The sequence below is a fragment of the Colletotrichum fioriniae genome (assembly GCF_027942845.1).
Source record: "Colletotrichum fioriniae strain IMI 355084 chromosome Unknown scaffold_18, whole genome shotgun sequence".
Lineage (NCBI taxonomy): Eukaryota > Fungi > Ascomycota > Sordariomycetes > Glomerellales > Glomerellaceae > Colletotrichum > Colletotrichum fioriniae.
In genome coordinates, this window is record NW_027076854.1 from 38,761 (window position 1) to 59,861 (window position 21,101).

Here is a 21,101-nt window from a genome sequence, read left to right on the forward strand (position 1 = left end):
CAGGTTCCTTGTTTGTACGCCGTCGGCAAAATAGCTGGAATTCCGCTGTCTTGACTCTCGACTCCTTTTGCCGCCTTTGCGACGAGCCCAGCAAGCAACAGACGCCCGGACAGACAATGATCAATCTCCATTCCAACAAACACACGACCAAGACCCTCTCCCGCCGTCAGTCATCAGTCGTCACCATGAATTGTTCTCCTTGTTATTGCCGTCGCCGGCCGAACTCAAGACCATGTCAAACCCAACCCCTCGGTCCGCTGGCGGCTGGCGGCTGGCCCTGGTCCCTCTTCCCTTCCCTGCACCTCATGGCCCCCGGTCGCATTCTCGCAGACGCCAGTCACGGTCACGGGTCCAGGTTCCCCAGTGACATTCACGTTGGGCTAGTCCAATTCTCGCGTCAACTTTGGCACGCTGCAACCTCGACACGGGGCTGCACATTCGCCTACCGTACGGATACTCCGTACCCAAAATTCTAAACTGCTTCGCCTGCCCATCATCCGCTGATCTCACGCCAAGAGAGCCATGAAAAGGCTAGTCGCGTCTACCTAATTGGTACTCACGCACTCTATGGTATCACAGACTCAAAGTTAGGATACAGATCCCCGCGAACGCGTTATCCGTCACCCGTGAAGCAGTGTCTCGTCTCATACCGCCCTCCCACACCGCGATCCTGGTTCGAGAATGCAACTGTTGGACCCCGAACCCCGAAAAGTGCCTACAGCGCGCAACACTCTTACCACCTTATAAACGCAATTTCTTCCCCCTCTCTCACACAATCAAGGGACCAACGCCCAAGACATTCTGTCGCAAAGTCGCCAACACACACGCCTCGGGAACGGAGAGATGAGAGACGCCTGCAACAAGCCACTTACGAACCAACAGAGCCATTGTCTGAGCCATGTCTGCCGACCATGGGTGAAGTATCCAGCAAACACCACACTCGTACGGAAGGCTTGTTGGCTCGTACCCAGCCCTGAGAGCCGCCGCACAGATGCGTCTTCTGCGCTGCGAGGCATTGGACGACATCACACTAGCCGGCGTCTAAAGAGACCAACAACAATGGTGAGCTGCGGCCTGCATCAAACTACTGGCCTCATCCGTCTGCTCCCGTCTTGAATATGCGCCGATAAAGTCAAATGCCCTTCCCCGCGCATCCTTCTCGCATTGGGTAGGTGCAGCACCTCACCTTAGGTGTACGTGCGCCCAGGGAAGCCGAAGCATCGCAGGTAACATTGCTTCCATTTCCAACGGGAAGGAATTCATTACGGAACACGTCGATGAAGTCGTTCTGGCGGACTACAGGTTCCACTACGTGACATCAAGAGCCCCTACAGTGTCAAGGCGCTGTACTGTATTGTTAGCACTCGTATCAGTCTTTGGCCCCCATACATATCACACTCACTCATCACACGTATCTCTCGGCTAGTATTTTGAGCCAAGGACAACAAATGGTCCTCGAAGCAGTTCACGATTCGGCAGCAAGACCAGCTATCGTTTCCCCAAAGCCTCGGTGAACCATGCTGCTTAACAGATACAGGCTCACCCCAATCGTAGGCCTCTCCGTTCTCGCCGAATCAAGGTTCTTTTCCCCCTGTTTGCCGCCGCCCGTCCTGATCCGGCCTAGCGCTCTCTCGCGTCCCCCGGTCCCAGGAGCATGGCCAAAGGAACTTGGAGTGTGAAGACCGGACTGCAACCACTTTGCAGCTTGAGAACCTTCTGGGCCGCTGGTTTCTATGGAGTACCGTGCTACACTACAGAGTTCCGGAATCGCAGAAAGGTCGGTCGGAACCTCGGTGACGAGCCAGTGACGGGCTCCGCATCCCTCAGTCTGGCTCCATCTTCGTTCCCGCGCCTCGGGTTGCCTCTCCAGGAATCCCCTAGCCCTTTGGCTGGCTGGCTCTGTCTAGGCCAAACCCTCCAGACTCTTGTCCCAGACCTTGAACAGGGGATCAATCGCACGACAAGTTGAAGCAGTGACAAATATTAGCGTGGCTACCGCCAGCCTTCTCCGCCAGAACGTACGGGCATAAACCTTTCCCTTCTCCCATAACAGATTTGTAATTCCTTAAGATGGGTTCGTTTGATTGTCATTGTCATTATTCGTAAGCTACCCTACAGTCCCAAGTTGTTTCATGTCCAGCACCAATTGGGGCCTTTTGGAGACATCATACTACTCGCTCTCATGCTCATAATTCGTCCAGATCCATCCACCTCCTATGAATGCAATTTTGTTTTCCAAAATACCTGATAAATGCTTGAAATGATCGTCATCTTCCTTGTCATATCCTTCGACTAGGAGATATATACTGGTAACCGACTGCCCAATAGTTCGCTCTTCGATACCTGAACATCTTTCTTGTGGAAATCGTGTAGCATGAGCCAACAAATCATCCGGAAAACAAGCGTGCACCAGATATCCTCATGGGTGACGTGCTCCTCGCCCAACTCGTGCAGCATTATTGGTTCTTCATCGTCTATTGTCTCGACGGTCCGGGTACTGAAGTTGGTTTGGTTCCGTTTCTTAAGGCCTCCGAAACCCACAGTAGGCTGTTCGCGTCTATCTGACGATTCTCGAGATACCTCGATGACCTTTCGCCGCACCAAGCGGAAGTAAACCTCCATGAGTTTTTCTTGCTTGAGTTCTGGTGGCGCAGCATCGATATCCTCAAATCGAAGTTGGCTTCTCACTCTGCTTTCCATAGTGGCGGCGTTGCCAGCAGGTTTCGGTGCTATCTTTTCCGGCTTCTCGTTGAACCCTCCTAGGACCTCTTGAATGTGACTGCGTAACACATCTTGAACCATTTCACGTCGTGCGCTCTCAACTGCCCCTTCAGGGTTTCCCTCAAAAGCCGAGGGCTTTGCGGTCATCATCGAGTCAACCCGCGGAGGCGCTGTTGGCCGAGATACCTTCGCCCTTGCCGTCAGAATCTCATCGGTGTCGTCAAGAGCATCGTGCAGAGCATCCATGAGGGGCAAGCTCAACCAGTTGCCAGAGGCGGCAGGGTGTGTTTTTATCAGCCCATTAATCTTTCGGATATTCCTCCGAATGGCTCTGCCGACAAGACTAGGAGTTGGCTGATCCGACTTGAGTTTGTTCATTTGCATGGTGTACGCTTCCAGCAGTCTAGTCAGGGAGAAGTTTTTCGTATCCCAACGATAGTGAGTAGGGTTGGGCAATAAACGGAACGCGCTTTTCTCGATATGAAGTGTACGTCCCAGCATGCCTACGATCTCGAACGCAACTGCCAAGAAAGTGTAAGCACTGGGAATCAGTGAGAATAGTACGACCTCAGCTTACCAGGAAACAAATGACCAACCCTGGCCGTCGACGTGGTGGAAAAGTAGTTGACTGTATTGGTATTACAGCCGATTAAAACCAGCGTTTCGGCGATTTCATGATTACTGGCAAAATTCAAGGTCGACAAGTCGCGGGGCTCGTCGTTGGGAAATTTCAAACGTCGATTGTCCGACGTTGCCCGGTAAATAGTTGGGAGAAAGCCGAAGCAAAGTTCCTTGGACTCGTCCACAGGTATGACACGGTTGTTCTCGAATCGGCTGCGTCCATAAACCTGGAATGTGAACATGATCCCAAGATCACTGACTTTCTCCCCCGTGATGGTGTAGCCATTGCCTTCTGCACGGTACCTATCATTGGTCCTATTGAACTCGACCCAGTAAACACCGAGCATGGCCAGCATTTCGACCATATGACACCACGTTGTTGTGGCGTATGGCTTCTTGACGTTGGTCGGCATCGTATCCCAGCTCCTACGCTTCTTCTGAATGGCGACCGTCAGAGTATACTTGTCACTGACTTCTTTGAGGACGCTAGTGACGTTTTCCTGGCTCTCGAGCTGGTCGGATCCTTTGGGTGGTTTTTGGTAGACTTTTTCGGTATACTGTCTTTCTTGCCATTCCCTGGATTCATGTTCCATCTTTTGCAGTGCAGAGAGGAGCGCCACCCAGGAAGCTCGCTCATTGTCAGCCGTGTGGACTGACTGTTTCGCCAGCTCCTTGTCGGAAACATCCTTTTGGTCTTGAAGTTCTGATCGGCTGTCCAGCAAGCTCTTTTCCGAGCCGTCGATGAATATGATGGGCTCATCTTTAACGGGACCCTTCTTATTGGTCGGAGGGCATAGGAAGATAACGGGAGCTTCGAAAAGAACCTCGAATCGGAACTCGGTGAACTTGATTTTGCGCTGCTTGGATTCGGACCATTTCCCTATCACCTTGCTGCCACAACTTGAATAGCCAGCGGCGGAGGCAAAATATTGCTGTGCGACCTGCAGAAGTGATGCAAGCAAGGCGACAATGGAGATGACGAGAGCGACAATGGCAACAAACAATTCTTTGTCATCGTCGTTGATATTGTCGTTTATCTGCTGGAGAGTCTGGTTGAACTGTGCTTCGCTCATGCCCTCCATGGCCATTGTCTCGTCCAATGGGATCGCTATGGGCTTCTGTTCGCCGTTGTTTGCCGAGCCTTGCGGATTGGCTATTCGGAGCTGCACAGCTTAGGTTGCTCGGGATTTGGTGCTTTCGGTTGTGGGTGGTATCGGAGTGCTCAAGAGCGAACTATGTCGGTGATGGAGGCAGTTTTGATCAAAATGAAGGAAGCCATGGGTGGCGTGAGGCAACCCGAGTTTGTAGCAGACAAGCGGGCTCAGCTGAGGAGGGAGAACGCGGCAGAAGGGAGCCGTGACGTGTGTCGAATCGAAGTTGAAAAAGAATCTCGACGAGACAGACAAGGCTACACGCTGAGCTAGCGCGCGATGGCGGCACAGCCGCGACCTGGAAACGGGAGAAGAGTGCAGGTGGGATGCCATGGGATGTGCGACCAGGCCAGGCCAGTGTCGAGAGGTGAATGCCCACCCCAGTAGCAGCTTCAGCTCGTCTCGCCAGCCATCTCCAATCATGGAATCGTTTGTTGCCTGCCTGCTTCTACAGGCCCCATTGCGAACCCAACCCCTTCCCCGTGTCAGCATGACCCCCCATGTCTTGCCCAATAGCCCTATCAGTCGCTAGCTCGTGGCTTGTATTGCGCTACTTTGCTGTGCAGCAGGCAGCGGCATTCTGGGGATGGGTACAGTGGTGGCTCCGTTGGTAGGTATTGATGGCGATGCAGATGTAAGGCAAGGCGATGCGATGTATGTTGACGTGGAAGATGGGCGACGCTATGGGAGGGGGAAATCATCGACTGATGAAGCTCGAATGTCGTCCATTTCGGGGGCAGTGCAGTGCAGACGTTCAAAAAGAGTGCGAAAAGCGTGGCTAAGCTCGTGTCTTGCGCCTTCCATCACTGGGGCTAGGAGCGGGCCGTTATTCGAACCACAGGTCGGTACAAATGCAAGGAAAGAGCACCTTAAGTCTAGGTAGGACGAGAGAATGGAAGGCACGAAAATGACGAGTCGGGGCCCCGTTTTCAGTGCTTGTTTTCCCTCTTCCCCGCCTATGCTAGTATCTGTACCTTAGTCAAGTCGGGTCAGATCACCGCCAATACCTTAGAGGCTTCCATCTGATCCTCGTAACACCCCGTGATCCGAACTCATCCTTGCCTCAGGTCACTTACATACCTCAAGGTAGGTAGGTACGGAGTACCTTATTGTTATTGATAAGCCATAGGGTAGTGGAGGCAGTGGAGCATCATTGACTGCCTCCAATGGCAGATGACAAGCAGCAATGTTTCAATGCTCTTGAACGTGGACCATTCGACTCGCACGCATTCTTGGCCGTTCCTGCGGCCGGTCGACAGGTCCTGGTCTTTCTCTCATCATATCTGCTCGACATTAGTGTGCTACAGCATGCAAAGTCGGTCGGCATGAACGGTATTGCTGGCGGTGAGCTGATGCTGAGACGCGATGCTCAATGTATGAAGATGCCACAGATCCGAGGTACGCTGGAGGCCGCAAATAAGTGAAGAGGGGTTTTCAAAGCAATATTGCACATGATTAAAAGGTCCTAGGTCCTTGTCTACTAGATAACTTCTTGTTCTTCCTTTCCGCATTAGTTCCCGGGACACCCGTGTGAGTAACGGAACCCAAGGTTCAAATAAGCACCTTACTCAGGTCACCTTAGCCGGTGAAGGATCAGCCAGCGATTGGAGGGATCGCACTTTCTGGCGTTTCTGTAGATTACGATTGATGTTTGGTGTGAGACTAGTCTATGGCACCAAAACGAGAGAGGATCCTTCGAAATAATAAGAAAGAACCCCTCCTCCGGCCTCACCCCCCTAAGATAATAATTAAAGTAGATAGTTTGAATGAGAACTCTTGCTCGCCAGGGCAGTCCAGCTCGTTTTCCGAACCACTGTACAACGCTTCACTTCGTTAGGCTACCATGGCCTGGCTATTTTCTCGTTCCTATCCGGAGCGCAAAGCGGTTGACGTCGACGGGAAAACCTTCGACTATGTCATCGTGGGCGGTAGGTGTTTGTTGTTCACGAGGAAGCCAAGTTCCCCAAAGCTGACATCACGCAGGCGGTACAGCAGCATGTGCCCTCGCCTCTCGACTCAGCGAAGACCCGAGCAATAGCGTTCTCCTCATTTGCAAAGGCAAGGTCAAGGACAACTGGCTTGACCGTATTCCCATTGTTGGGAATGCAAGCGACGGCAAGGGTCCCCAAATCGAGACATTTTGGTCTGAGCCCGACGAGCGATGGACGGGATGCAAGACTCGGACTTTCAATACTCAAGCCCTCGGTGGTGCCACTAGAATCAACGGACTGATGCTCACGCGCGGCGCGCCGGGTAACTATAACCAGTGGGCTGCGCTTGGTAATGATGAATGGAGTTGGGATAAGTGCGAGCCATACTTCAAGAAGATTGAGAACGCTGCTTGCCATCCCAGTGCTCCCTACCGCGGTCATGAAGGTAAGCAGAGCCATTTGACTCCCCGTCTCGAGATCGTGCTCACTCTGGACAGGTCCGCTCTACCTTCGACAGAATCCCTTGAACTTCCCGATAGACCAATAGTATGTTGTAGTGACCACTATTTCTAAGCTCTTGCTGACTCGTGCCTCTGACAGCATTCAAAAAGCCGCAGGCGACATGAAACTCCCTGTTGAGAATGATGGCAATAACCCAAAGGCCCCGGCCATGGGTCTCTTCACAACCGACATCATGATAGATAAGTTTGGCTATCGTCATTCTTCATTGGCGGCTTACCTTCCTAAGTCGACGGTTGATGGGCGAGGAGACAGACTCACACTCTGTACTGGTGTTGTGGCCACAAAGCTTCAGACGAATGATGGTGGGACAGAAGTGACGGGTGTTTACATTTTGGATCATCTTGACAAGAGCTCTGCCAGGCAATGCTTTGTAAACGCCAAGAGAGAGGTCATCGTTTGTTGTGGAACTCACTTCTCACCGCAGCTTCTAATGTTGAGGTATCATTTCTTCGAGACCCCTCCAGCACATTCGATCGTCGCTGACTCTATGCAGCGGTATAGGACCAAAGGAACATCTTGAAAAGCACAACATCCCACTTGTACGAGATATGCCAGGAGTGGGTGCTGATCTTCAAGATCACATAACTTTCGGCATCGCCTTTCGCACCCGTCTCATCGATTCGTATCTCCGGTTGTTCAGTCCCCTCATTGGCATTTGGCACTTTATCCTCTTCCTCCTCTTCAAAACTGGCTTACTGGCAACTTCTGGAACCAGACTGTGTGCTTGGTTTCATACAAGCACCATTGACGAGACCACAATGACCGTGAGACACCACGGAAATCGCATCGATGAGAAACACGACAACATGGATCCGCTAAGACCTGAGAACGTGCCTGATATCGAGCTCCTGTTCACCAATGCTTCATACGATTATGAGAAGGGTAAGGGGTACTGCGCGTTTCAGACAACACTGGTACAGCCATTCTCTAGGGGCAGAATCGAGCTCGCCTCTTCGGATCCTCTGGCGCATCCCAAAGTGTTCCATCACTACATCACAGACCCACGCGACTGGGCGGCAGCGCGCAAGGCTGCTCGTTTCTCGATGAACTTTGTAGAGCGCTTCCGTCAGACGGAGTACCCCTTCAACGCCACCTGGCATCTCGCTCCCGGAGTCAAGGCTGGTACGGTTGAGGGTGGATGGCGGGATGTGACGGACGAACAAATCGATACCTACATCAGGGAGCGTTTGGTCAACATCTATCACGCAACTTCCACGTGCCGCATGGGCACCGTAGAAGAAAATGGTGTAGTCGGCCAGGATTTGAAGGTCCATGGATTCCGAAACTTGCGGGTTGCTGATGCAAGCGTTTTCCCAAAGGTGACGAGTGCTCACACTGTGGCGCCGACTTACATGGTGGCAGAGCGATGCGCCGACTTTGTCAAGCGAGACTGGGTCGACAAAGCTTGATACTGTTGATAATTAGGAGCTTCAGAGCATTCGCAAGAACGAGACGTTTAATTCAGTAGCATCATCAAAGGCGTAAAACGAGATGATGTCGCGTAATATTCAATTGGTATTCATAAATCCGCCCGTAGTTCTGGAATCAGCTACGGTACCCATTATTCATAACTTGGCCTCTCCTCCACGGCTATCCTCTAGTCACAAAAGGTGCTCATCGAACCAAGCGACGGCTTGGTAAAAGGCCTGCTCCTTGGCGTACTTTTGAACTTTCTTGCTCAAGTCGCAGCGGACAGCAAAGCCGTGCTCGACGCCAGAGTACAGGTTAATTTGGTAGGCCAGACCGGTCTTTTGTAGAATATCCTCGGACTTGTGACGCTTCTCGGCGGGGAAGATGCTGTCGGTTTCGGCGGCGGCGATGGAGAAAGGGCCGGTGATGGCGGCGAGCTCGTCCTCGTCGACGAAGCTGGGATGGGCTACGAAGCCGACCTTGATGCCGTCCTTGTAGTGGCGGACAACGTACTGTCGAATGATCGTGTCAGAAAAACCGGCACTTGTGGAAGCTATAGAAGAGGGGGAGATGGTAGGGAGAATGCATACCTTGGCGCCAAAGCAGTAGCCGAGACCACCAATGTTGGTAAGACCGAGCTCAGTCTGCATGTACTTGAGAGAATCGACAATGATGGGATCAACGGCCTCCTTGTTATGGGGGTTCTTGCCGTCGCTGCCCTCAGCGAGCCACTTCATAATGTCAAAGCCAGCAGGCATGGGAACAGAAAGCTGGTCCTTGTTGAAGAGATCAACGATCAAGGTGGTGTAGCCATTGGCGGCGAACTGGTCGGCGAGAAGTTGTGAGTTGCTCCAGATGCCAAAGACATCGGCAACGTAGAGAAGGCCGGTGTTCTTGTGTGCCTTGTCGGCGGGAGCCTCGGCGAGGTAGCCCTCATACTTGCCGGCGACGGTGATCTTCTTGCCCTGAGGGGTGCCTCTGTATCGAATGCGATTAGCGAGAACTACTGTGATTGAGTACTAAACCGAGAGATTGGCGTATCATATCAGCCGACAGACATGCCATAAGGCTGATGTTTGGGACTTTGGAATGGGTTTCTCGGTGACATTTTCAGGCAGGATTCACTCAATCAAGCTTTGGAAGAGTGGGGGGAGGAGGAAAGTGTGGCGGGGTAGCTCTTTACGCAGTGTGTCGCTCAAAGGGTCTTGGAGGTGTCTTACTCGTGCTTGACACCGACGGTGCAGCATTGTCCGGGAGGGTTGGATGCCATTTTGACTGTTGATTTTTTTGTAAATAAAGTAGTTGATGTTTGTAAGAAGACGGTATCACAGAGGACGAGAGAAACGGATAGCAGGGTCGGACGAAGAGCAGGGCCCCATCGACCTTAAAGAGTCTGAAGCTCAAGCAGGACGTGGGAGGGGCGTCATTGACCTTGGAGGGGCCCACGGATGTTCAGCGCCGGGGGGTTTTTGGCAAGTTGGGCCCGTTGACGTGAGGAATTACCAAGCACCCAAGCAACTGGATCTCCAAACGGAGACTACTCGCCAAGGCCGGCCCTCTATTCGTACCTTTTCCCCCCTACTTTGGGTGGGCCGAGATCCGTTCCGATCCATCAAAAGGAAGATTCGACTGGTAACTCGGACGCCGTGCCACCCCTCTCGATGAGACAAAATGGCACCCTGATGAAAACACAAACTCTTTCGGGCACCGGTGCCGGTCTCTCTCAGCCCCCACTTCGCCGAGTTGCGGTGGCTCGGTTTTTAGCTGGACATAAGCCGAATGCCCTCTCGTCGTACTTCCTAGCCGTGGTAGTCCATGGAGTTTTAGAGTCTATAGGAGTCGAGCGGTGCGGTTCCGAAGCGGCAATCTGAGCGGCGGCAGTAGCGGAAATAAGGTGGTGGAACATCCTCGGTATCTTGGACTTGGTCTTTTTCTCTCACCTTCTATTTCAAAGATGCCCGTTCCCAATTTACCTAACAGAATCATACTACCATGGACACAGAACAGTCCCGGTAAATGGTCCCGGCGCAGAGTGGTTTGGGCCCGACGGATGCGGGTGGTGCGTGTGATGGTCGGGAAATCGCCCTTGTCTTTCTCAGGGTGATTTGCCGACTCGGTGTGCGGCCCGACACTTGATGTCTTGAACTGCCGGGGTTAAACCCGAATATCGCAACCTGCCTTACCTTACTAACCTTGGCTCTCTGGGAGACCTGGCAAGTAGTTGTCACACGAAGAATCCCTTTAATAGCTTCAAGTCCTAGCAAGACCGATCCTGTTCTGGTCATGAAAAGCGTCCCCTCCGGTGGTGACTCGAGATGAACTCGTTGCCACGATTTCCTGTCTTCGTGGACGGGGATACAACATTGGTGGTTTCTTAGGCACTGGAGGATCTTGGGTCTATAGACGATCGTCTCGGGGGGCATCTTATGGCTTTGAGTGCATAGTTGGGTAACTTGACGAGGTGTCCGAGTGGTAGATTGGAGAATAATGCTGATACTTCGGTGAACACACCACACCACTGATGGCTTAGTCACACCTTGCCCTTGAGAGTTCACCATGAATCGGTAGCGAGCGCACGTCCCATGCCAGTACGTCACTGCCATGTTGCCTCCTCGTCTCCGTCCCCGTCCCGAGTCCACTGCGTCAGGCCCAGAGACCCAAATTAGCGTCCCCACAGCGGTCTCTCATTGACTTCTGCCGCGCTCTGCCGCCAGGTTTCCCTGTCTGGTCACCAATCCAGCCGTTCCTGGAGATCGCCCGCTCGGCAACATTTCCCCCCACGGGACCTGAAGAACTGCAGACTGCAGAGCTAATTGCTTGAACCACTCACTGCGCCAGATGCTATCGCAAAACTTGCCCAGAAAATCCTGGCGCATTTCGTTCCATTCTCCAATCTGAAGAGTCCTTTGCGTTCCACGATACCAATCACAGCATCCATACCCGTGTGCGAATGGCGGCGATACTTCCCATCCAACAAAGACAGTGAAGGGCTTGGGAATGGCGGCGAGCGAACACCAAAATGATCGAGGGGCCGACGATGACAACCATGACGAAACTTTTGCACGCCCCGTTGTCTTGCCCGTAGAGCCGGTCGAAGCATTCCCGCCTATGCCTACCTTCGCTCCCGAACATGCGGCATACGACGAGGGCATTCTGAGTGCCAAGAACGATATCAAAGTGTCGCACATACCTCTCCCTCCCTTACCAAACGTGTCTGCGAGCGCACCCCCTACCTCGACCCTCCCTACCATTCCCGGCGGCCACTCCGATGAAGAACAGTCTTCCGATGCTTCATCCACGCATAGCAAGCCCGAGAAGCAAGACTCGTCCAACTCTTCCTCCACGTCCGAGCCTGCGACCGCTGCCGAGAAGAAGGAGGCTGAGAATAAGGGCGACGTGGCACCAAAGTCAAGGGCCAGGGCCGGATCGAGCTCCGCATCCATGAAGAAGAATCAAAGCCACGATAATGTTAGGAGATTATCTGTCGCAGGGATACAACAACTCACCGCCCCCGAAGCTCTCCCTGTCGCAGTAGTTCCCGACCAAACCCCCGGCGGTCAAGAGCAGCCGGTTCGCTCTCCTCTAGCAGACCAACTCGAGGCAATTCGACAGTCGATACTCAGTCAGCCAGACTCTCTGCGACCAAACGGCCCCGTGACAGACGGCGGAAATAGGTCGCGATATCAAGACGAGCCGAGACGACCTACCTCGGGCAGAACGCTCTCGACGCCTCCGACGAATCGACGACAATCTCAGTCACAAACCACGTCGCCCCGCCGAAATTCCTTCTACGCTGTTGCCAGGCCACCGCCTCTCAATCTTGATGCCACCAGCCACTTCAACGCAATAAACCCTCTGCCGACAGGTCAGAACAAGCAACCACCACCACAGATCCAAGTACCGCCGCCAACAAAGTCACAGCGAAATGATCCTTTTCCGCCGTCGCCCCTGCCTCCTTCGATACCCCTCCCGCCTATGTCTATACCCACGCACCTTCAGTTGGAATTAGCAGCCCAACGACCGAGCCCTCTGTATATACACCACTCGCACACGAACGATATACCCTATGAGTCCTACGTCGTGAAGTGGGAAAGACTCAAAATGTTCTGCTATTGCCAACATTTCTAGAGAGAACGCTCTATTTCGGAGCTCTGGCATGTCTTGATGCCTGGCTCTATAACTTTACTATCCTGCCCATGAGATTCACCATTGCCCTCGGGGTATTATTCAGGTGGTGGGGTTATATGGCTATCAAGGAGGCACGGTTCATGGTTGGTTTCGTTTGGTACGGACTGGGCAGAGTATGGGCCAGAGCACGGAGACCCAGGGCAAGAAGTACGTTGCCCGCTCAAAAAAGGAGGCAGCGATCACCTCGTCAGCCGCGACAGGAGCCAGAGTCGGCCGCCGGGGCGCAGATCATCTACTCCAGCCACGGATGTGAGATTACCTGACAACATCCCAGCTGTCCATCTCGACTCTGACGCCAAGGCGAACGGCAATGGGGTTATCGAACATGAGGTTAAATTGAATGGGAACGGGCACATCACTCACAAGATGAATGGTCCTTCGAGCCATCACCCCCCACACCCTTCTGCCTCTAGAGTGCATCGACATCGTAGGACGAAGTCGATACCCTCTAATCTGTCTTCCTTTCATAAAGCAGATCTCTTGCAAGGCGCCGTCATTCTTTTCAGCTCGCTGTTCCTCATGAAGTTGGACGCTAGCCGAATGTATCACTTCATTCGAGCGCAGGATGGAATCAAGCTCTATGTCATCTACAACGTCCTCGAGGTAAAGCTACTTCTTAGTCTTGGAAGAATTGTCGCTAATCTAGCTAGGTTGGGGATCGCCTCCTTTCAGCGCTTGGTCAAGACATCTTTGAGTGTCTTTTCAGCTCCGAAACGTTGTCAAGAAATAGCTCTGGTCGATCCAAGGTGCTCCTTCCGCTGGGCATGTTCGGACTTGCACTGATTTACAATGTCATCCATTCTGTGGCGCTCTACTACCAAGTCATCACGCTGAACGTAGCTGTCAACTCCTATTCAAATGCTCTGTTGACTCTCATGATCTCTAACCAATTTGTTGAGATCAAGAGCACAGTGTTCAAGAGATTTGAAAAGGATAACTTGTTCCAGCTGACTTGTGCGGACATCGTGGAGCGCTTCCAACTCTGGATCATGCTGTTCATCATAGGTATGCGCAATATTGTGGAGGTTGGTGGGCTCTCCGTACCTGGGGCAGGATCCGAAAACAGTGACCTGGGAGGTTCTGGCGCTATGCCTCTTCACAGTCCTTCGATCCTGCCGTTCAGCTTCACTATTCTTCCGTCTTGGGTTTGGTCTGGCGAGGTGTTGTCCCCCTTTCTCATTGTCATAGGCAGTGAGATGCTGGTCGACACGATCAAACACGCCTACGTGAACAAGTTTAACAACATCAAGCCGACATTCTATAGCCGTATCCTTGACATCTTGTGCAAGGACTACTACACCAATGTGAGCAGACTCGGAGCAGGCCATTTTCATTTTGTTGCTGGAAACTAATTGTTTCTCCAGGCATTTGTTTCTCCTTCGCTGACGAGACGACTTGGTCTGGCTGTCATTCCGCTGTCGTGCCTGTTCATTCGAGCCTCTGTTCAAACGTACCACATGTTCCTCTCGACACGTATAGCTACGCCTATCGCAGAGTCCACGCAGACGTCCCTGTCCGTCGAGTCTGCTACGCCATCGTCGCCAGCAATGGTGGCAGCACTTGATCGTCTCGACACGTTACTTCGGGACGCCTTAGGCCGGGCCGTCTACGGCTATCCTTACGGGGAACCAAGCGTTCAGAGCAGGGCATGGTGGACGTGGACCAGTGACGACGTGATTGCGGCGGTGACCATGATTGTCGTCTTCTTCATCGCCTTCTTGGTCCTTCTAATTATCAAACTGCTGTTAGGCATGGTTCTCCTGCGATACTCCCGGAACAGGTACGCCAAGATGAAGCGTAAGGAACACATGGTGGCTACCGGTCAGGAGGAGCGCGAGGTCTATGATGCCACCGGGAAGAGAGTTGGAGGTTACGGTCAAATCGAGGTCACGGAAGACCGGCGAAGATGGATTCACGCTGATGACAAGGAGGGGCTGAAGGGGGGCAAGGGAAGGATTCCGAAACCGGAAAGGCCACAAGAAGGCGACTATAACGGAGTTCAACGGTACGAAATGGTCGCAAAGAGGATTTGGTGATGGAGTTTTCTGGCGTCTAGCATCTATCGTGTAGCGTTGCATAGGGGAGCCCAGGGCATCTCGGAAGTTGCTCCGCTTCCTTTGATCTTCTGTTACTGGGAATCGATATATCTTTCTTCAAATATGAAACTGCGACATGTCTCTTCCAGCTGACAAGGCAGTACCGTGAACCATGACTATTGACCCTTCCGCTCCGAGGGGCTTCCCAGCATGACACCCTATTTGCTCCGATGCGGCCACTTCGAGTGTTCACAAACCTTAATTTTAGTCTCCAAAATATTGTTGCCCTCATGTATAGAATGACTCTTGGCAAATTCTACAGATGTGCTGAAGAATTTGTGAGACATTTACATTCACATGAAATCAAGGACTACTATACCAGCTGAGACATCAAATAGTTACCCAAGAATACGGATTAGGCGAGGCCTCGAGGAATCAATTCCCGCGGGAAATCAGTATTGTTTGTTAGAAGCTGCTTTTCTTTGAAACCCCCTTTTGAAATGAGAACAGTGGGGAGAACGAGGAGTAGTTACTTGGCAAAATGACAAATTGCGGCTGCTTGGTGCTTTGGTGAGGGAATATGAGTGAAAGCGTGTTACTACAAATGCCATGGGACACGAATTATCTTATGTCGTTTTTGTTTATATTTTCATTCTTTGTTATACTTTGGCAATCATCTTTCAAAGTTGCACAAGCATACATATTGTTCCAAGTGCATTGCGTATTCATCCGGATTGTATGACAAATTTCCCCTTTTCAAAGCTGAAAAGGGGCTTCTCAAAACCAAGCAGGTTCGCCATTACCACGCCCATTCCAACATACCTTTGACTGAGAGCTATCCGGCATGCCAACTAGCATAAATATTTATTTTGGCGATAAAGATGGAGATTTTAGTTATCCCAGATCCTCTTTTGACAAGAGGGCTGCATGCCACTTACCAACGTTTGTGACGGAGGCTGCGATGGGAGTACAAATCGTTGTACTTGGAAGTGAATATCGGAGATTCATCATAGTGACAGGAAGTGCGTGTTGGGCTATGAACTCGAGGTCTCCACATGGTGCAGAACCTCCGTAGCTTGAAGGAATAGTAAAGAGCGTTTATACGACCATGCGAACAGACTCGAATGCTGTGTGGCTAAGCACAATGATGCATAATTTTGTAGGATATAAGACTGCGCCTCTCAGGCACATCATGAGACTGAAGACTTTTGGACAAAGTCACTGGCATGGAAATGAAGATGGGGAGCATATGCTGTAGTGGGCTCCCAGGGTTGACGGTATGTCGGAAGTATATCTTCACCGCAATTACATACTGCCGTTGGGGACGCGTAGGTCAGCTTCGCGTGCTTTCGGCCCAGGGTTTTTGCCAAATGAGATTCGACTAAGCAGTCCCTATCCAAGACTAGATCCGGGCCCAAGGCACGACAATAGTCGAACAAAACAAAGTTTGGCTACGCTCAACAGTGTTACGAAATACCTTGACTGGACTCCTATTCGGGGTTTCTGCAGAACTGACTTGCGTAATGCGTAGAAAGCTTGGTGCATGATTGGAGATTTTGGTCGAAGACTCGAGGGGATTGTGCATGCAGAATCCTTCCGCTCTGTCCGGGTCGACTTCGATCCGCACTGCGTACATATGCAGGAGTGATCGAAGGGACTATCATCCTACATATCTGACTCGTCTTGCGGCACTTCGTTCTCGTTAATCTCACATATCTGCAGCGGATGAAGAATCAGGAAAAGAAAACAGAACAACGGGCATAATTTCGGCGATATCATTATCTGCACTGGGCAGCCGGACGGCATACCCCCTATAGGCCAGAGCTCTCAACCCCTGGCGCAAAACTAAGTTGTGGAAGATCTAATTCTCCACGCCAAGTCAAACGGTGCAGGTGATCGTTTTGATACAGGAGAAATACTGAAAACAGTGTCCGCTGATTCGAGTTCTGATGGGAGACTCATGTTGTAGAAGATGTGTAGTGTATCAACGCCTGGTGAGTTTAGAGATAAAGGAACCAGAATTTCGGGGGCTTGTGAATTGGAAAACATGTAGCAGACATTCGATCAGTGGCCCTGGAGATCCCTAATCAGGCTGCCTCGTAGGCCCATAGAGGTCGCAAATACCTAAGGTAGGCTTTGGAGCTAGTTTGCACATCCTACTTTCCAGCATAAGGTAGGTACCGTGACGTGTCAAATATTCGAAAGTTGTATCGGCAAATAGCTACAGATCGTGGAAGATGCAGCTTCTTGGTTATATGGATGCTTTATGAAGTATTGGAATAGCTGGGCCAGGGAGACTGAAAGTGGTCCTGACAATGATCATGCATTTTGGCGCGCAAAGTTTGGCGTGAGACGCTGGCGGCAATCTCCTGTAGGAAGGGTGTTAACCAATCTTGACGCGCTCAGCGCTCGATCACTACGAGAAGTACGGCGTTTTTATGTCTCTTGGAATAACTTTGGTCTGCGAATGCTCGCAACTATCCGTGGATGGCGTTCACAGCTTGATGACGAGAATATAAGGTGAATGCTCGGCAGTACTTTGGCTAGCTGCGACACTGACATATTTCCAACTCGTTTGTGACAGGAAAATGGAAAGTGACGTCCGCTTACCTCCAACTCCCCCATAGACGAATGACGGCTGGGCAAGAGTTGAAATGTGGAAGGTGCCTAGGTAGAAACAACCTCGAGAGTCATTGACAATTAAATCTTTTGTGTCACGATAAGTACCTTCCATGATAACTGAGGCAGGTTTTCCTTGGGAAAGTGCTAGCCCTTAGAAATGGCCGTGGTGCTTTGATTCTCAGAAAGCAAGTGCGAGACGGTTCAGGGGCATCATTTCGGAATTGAGGTAGTGCTTCAAGTTTCCGCGGCGTGTCAGTAAAACAGCACAGCGGTCCTCAGGGAAGGTGTGCACCTGCCCGTGAAGCAGAAATATCAGGCTGGGTTCACGTCAGTTTTGGAAGTTGCCAAGCATCGACATGTACTTCTGTAATTCCTTCTTTCCATCTTTACACCTCCATGGATGTCATTTGATAAGTTCCAGCCTCGAATGCTAACATTATGTCCCAATCTCAGAACTACATGGCATCCCTCTTTTCAACACAGCTCTGTACTTGTTCTCATCCGGTAGTAGCGAGCTTCAGACATCGTTTTCCAAATCTTTTCTTTTCCGCGCCGGCCGCCACTGAGGCAGATTGATCTTGAGAGCTATTTCTCTCTCGCAAACGCCGTCGTCTCTCGGTTCATCAACTTGTCGCTCCATCTGGATAATTCGAACAGCCAAACCCATCACCAATCGCTAGGTCACGACTACCACAAGCTCGCAATGGCTGCTGCTGCGAATGACACCAATGTCCCAGCTGCCATGGCGGAGCCAAGAACACCAACGTCGACTCCGGCATCAGGCTCAGCGTCCCCTGGTGTAGCGCCCGCCCACCAATGCAGACAATGCCGCGCCTCCTTCTGCCAGCCCCTCGGTTGCGGCCATGTCTATTGTGACGAGGTATGCACAGCGGCGGCGCTCTCAATTCTTCAACGGCTTCTAGAATACACCCGCTGACGCTAGCATTTCCAGTGCGCCGGCCCTCACCACAAGTGCCCCGAGTGTAATCGCCACCCTGTCGTGTCCCCCAAACCCTCTACAGAAGTGAGTGCGATTCTGCTACCTTTTGCATCATGTATCAACAATGTGCTGACTCTGGGATGTCCTCCACACAAAGAAAACACCCAAGACTACGTACCCCTCCGAAGACGGCCTTTTTGACCCTATCTTCCAAAAGAGAATCGACAGTCGAATCCGTACAATCTACTACATCTCGCTCTGTTCTTTCTGGGCTTCCGTCCTCGTCGGTATTCTTTGCATTATTGCCATTATCCTTGAGATAGGCAGACGGTCGATTTGAGGCGAAAGGTTCAGTAGGTAGAACTTGCCATGACCGGCACTTGTTTGCTAGGCTGGTTTGTAGGAGACCCAAGGGCGGTTGAACATGATTACTTGTAGCATTAATACACCTTACAACTATTACTTCTACAACTTTGCGCAACCTACGACAGGATGCTATCCTGTGTGTATTCATAGCCACCGGCTTGGACGAAGATAAAGAGACGGCAAGGGAATTTACAATTACTTGCTAATGCATACTTGACTCATTATACCCGACGTTATCATGAATACATCGTAATCCCCGCCCAGTAACGCCGTTGGCGGCTCCCAGAGCCGCAACTCGATGCCCAATTCGATGCCCAATTTACTTCAGAGTTGTACAGATTGCCTCTCTAGCCTACCGGAGACCGGCACCGTCGCCCCTCGACACACGTTCCCAGAATCGTCGGAGCCGCCAGACCCTACCCACGCCCCTAGTCTCCTCCCACTTCTTGATGCCCTCTTCTCGCTGACGTACCTCGCCCTTCCACACGCCCTCTACCCACTTCCTCAAGCCGTCCTTGACCTTCTCCTTTTCAATGGCGCGGCGCTTCGCAACGAGAGCGGGCGCGACTTGCACCAAACTCATACCGGGGACACATTCCGGCGGGAGCACAGCCCGCTCAACGAGGGCTTCGGCTGAGGGCCGCGAGGCCAGGCGGCGGGACAGTCGGATGGAGACCAGAGAGCGGGCAAGGCGGCGCGAGACGACCGAGGTGTGAGTCAGAAAGATGGAGCGGGCGATGAGTTCCGCTAGAGAAGGGCGGGAAGGGGAGGATAGCAACGGCGGCAGGATGGCACGCGTGTGACGCAGCCGATAGTGATGGAGAATAGGCGAGAGGGACAAGTGACGCAGGTGATGATTGGTCTATGTCATCAGCAGAGTTCAGCAACGACGGGGTCGGTCAATGGAGGGGACAGTAAGCTCAGGTGGGAACCTCGCACGAGGGAGGATGAAGCGAGTGAGGTCAGAGGCAAAAGAAAGCAGGCGGTCACTTGTGCGTGGGAATGCCTACCCTAGAAGTTGACAAGAGGTCATTCACATCCAAATAGCCAAGGATGTGCAGCATAATCTCGTTTGGAAGTTCTGAAATGGCGCCGGTAGGCTGGTATGGAGGCCGAAATAACGCCAGACAAGACGCTGACGAGGCCTCGAGAAAGTACTCTTCGTGATGATGGTAGTAGTAATCATCGGCACGAGCCCCATCGGCTGCTCGGGGGTATGGTCGGGCACCAGTGACCGCTGGGTACGTGGAGTCGAGCTGAGAGGAGGAAAGTGCGTAGCCCAGGCCATGATCGCCGGCGGGTACAGACAATGCGGGAGACGAATGTGATATAGCAAGCTGGCGGGTCGAAGAGAGGAGCTGATCTGGGGCCATCTCGTCGTGCATTGCGTCCATGGCTGACTCGGTCGCCTGCAAGCGACGAGATGGTGATGACACCAAAGAGCAGAAGCACAGATGAGACAGAGATGTGGAGCAGCAGGAACAGTTGGCACAACTGGCGTGGCTGTTCAGGTCTAGTCGTGATCAGTAGTTGCCTGTTACTTCGGAGTGATAGAATGGAGGGGTTCTTCGGTTCGGAGTATGGTCCGGAGCCCGGGCGGGCGCCAAGCACGAAATTGCGTAAACAAGCGGCGCGAGAAGGAAGTAGGGGCGCGGGAATCGACGAGGTCGCTATGAGAGGGCGCGAGATAGAGCCGAATGCTTTAGATGAGCCTACGAGCGGATATGCTGCGTACCACGGTACGGCAAGCCTCGCGGTAGATTGGATACCTTTGGTGGATAGTAGGTTGGAAACAGAGAACGATGCGCTGAAGTTGAGAAGATTAGACGCGTCGAGAAGAGTACCGCGCGCGTCAGATTGAAACAGAAAAGGCCGTGTAGGCAGATGTTTTTGCGCTTTGCGCGCGCGTGCCGTGAAGAGGCTGGTCGTTGGAGGCCCGGCCGGTGACCGGCAGGCTAAACACTTGGAGGAAATCCGCGGCGCGGAGCTAGGTTCGTCGTCAATGTGACGAGAGGAGCATGAACACTCCAGCTCAAGTGTGATGCGACGGAATGATGAACGAGCCCACTAAAGATTGACTGTGCTATTCGATGCTGGCAAACATCGGGAGAATCATCGGGCAAAGATGGAATGCGAAGCAAGGGCGCGAGGGAAGGGATGATCGGGACGGATGAGGGGCACAGAGGATAAGGTGCTCGAGTAGGTGAGGTAGGTAGGATACGGAGAAGAGGCAGTGGACTAGCGAGCTAGCGGGCCGAGGAGATGGGGTCCAGTTCGTGGGCCAGCGTTGAGGCCGATGACAAAGGTTGACGATGAGGTGACAGGCGCACCTTTCATCCGGCGGGAACTCGAATCATCAGATTGATACTGAAGCTGCAGGCGCGTTGACGAGGCTTATTGAACTGGGAAGGAGCGTGACAATGTGGAGGGGAAGGAACGGGTCCTGATGCGACTTTACCTTGAGAATCAGAGTGGTGCATCTGCAGCTTGCGCCTCCATCGTTCCAGGCTGCGTCACACGGTCTAGGCAGAACCAGGAACAGGGGTACTGGCGACAGGTTCGACCTACAGTGCGCATTAGTGTCTCTGAATGA

At 52.3% G+C, this 21,101-nt stretch overlaps 5 protein-coding genes across 5 annotated transcripts; 2 read left to right on the plus strand and 3 right to left on the minus strand.

Moving 5' to 3' along the window:
* Positions 1-2,292: 2,292 nt before the first annotated feature.
* Positions 2,293-4,430, minus strand: N0V96_011503 (uncharacterized protein; the record flags this gene model as incomplete). The annotated part of the gene is made up of 2 exons (XM_053193522.2): positions 2,293-3,242; positions 3,299-4,430. The coding sequence occupies 2 exons, from the start codon at positions 4,428-4,430 to the stop codon at positions 2,293-2,295; spliced, it is 2,082 nt and encodes a 693-aa protein (XP_053048840.1).
* Positions 4,431-6,336: 1,906 nt separating this feature from the next.
* On the plus strand, positions 6,337-8,355 carry N0V96_011504 (uncharacterized protein; the record flags this gene model as incomplete). The annotated part of the gene is made up of 5 exons (XM_065759294.1): positions 6,337-6,421; positions 6,477-6,869; positions 6,922-6,970; positions 7,025-7,129; positions 7,686-8,355. The coding sequence occupies 5 exons, from the start codon at positions 6,337-6,339 to the stop codon at positions 8,353-8,355; spliced, it is 1,302 nt and encodes a 433-aa protein (XP_065612016.1).
* A 192-nt stretch (positions 8,356-8,547) lies between these two features.
* On the minus strand, positions 8,548-9,626 carry N0V96_011505 (uncharacterized protein; the record flags this gene model as incomplete). Its single annotated transcript, XM_053193525.1, has 3 exons — positions 8,548-8,868; positions 8,947-9,334; positions 9,577-9,626. The coding sequence occupies 3 exons, from the start codon at positions 9,624-9,626 to the stop codon at positions 8,548-8,550; spliced, it is 759 nt and encodes a 252-aa protein (XP_053048843.1).
* Positions 9,627-11,464: 1,838 nt separating this feature from the next.
* N0V96_011506 (uncharacterized protein) lies at positions 11,465-14,580 on the plus strand (the record flags this gene model as incomplete). Its single annotated transcript, XM_065759295.1, has 4 exons — positions 11,465-12,221; positions 13,020-13,147; positions 13,195-13,848; positions 13,909-14,580. 4 exons carry the CDS (start codon positions 11,465-11,467, stop codon positions 14,578-14,580), a joined length of 2,211 nt encoding a protein of 736 aa, XP_065612017.1.
* Positions 14,581-18,860: 4,280 nt separating this feature from the next.
* N0V96_011507 (uncharacterized protein) lies at positions 18,861-19,902 on the minus strand (the record flags this gene model as incomplete). The annotated part of the gene is made up of 2 exons (XM_053193527.1): positions 18,861-19,370; positions 19,519-19,902. The coding sequence occupies 2 exons, from the start codon at positions 19,900-19,902 to the stop codon at positions 18,861-18,863; spliced, it is 894 nt and encodes a 297-aa protein (XP_053048845.1).
* Positions 19,903-21,101: the final 1,199 nt, after the last annotated feature.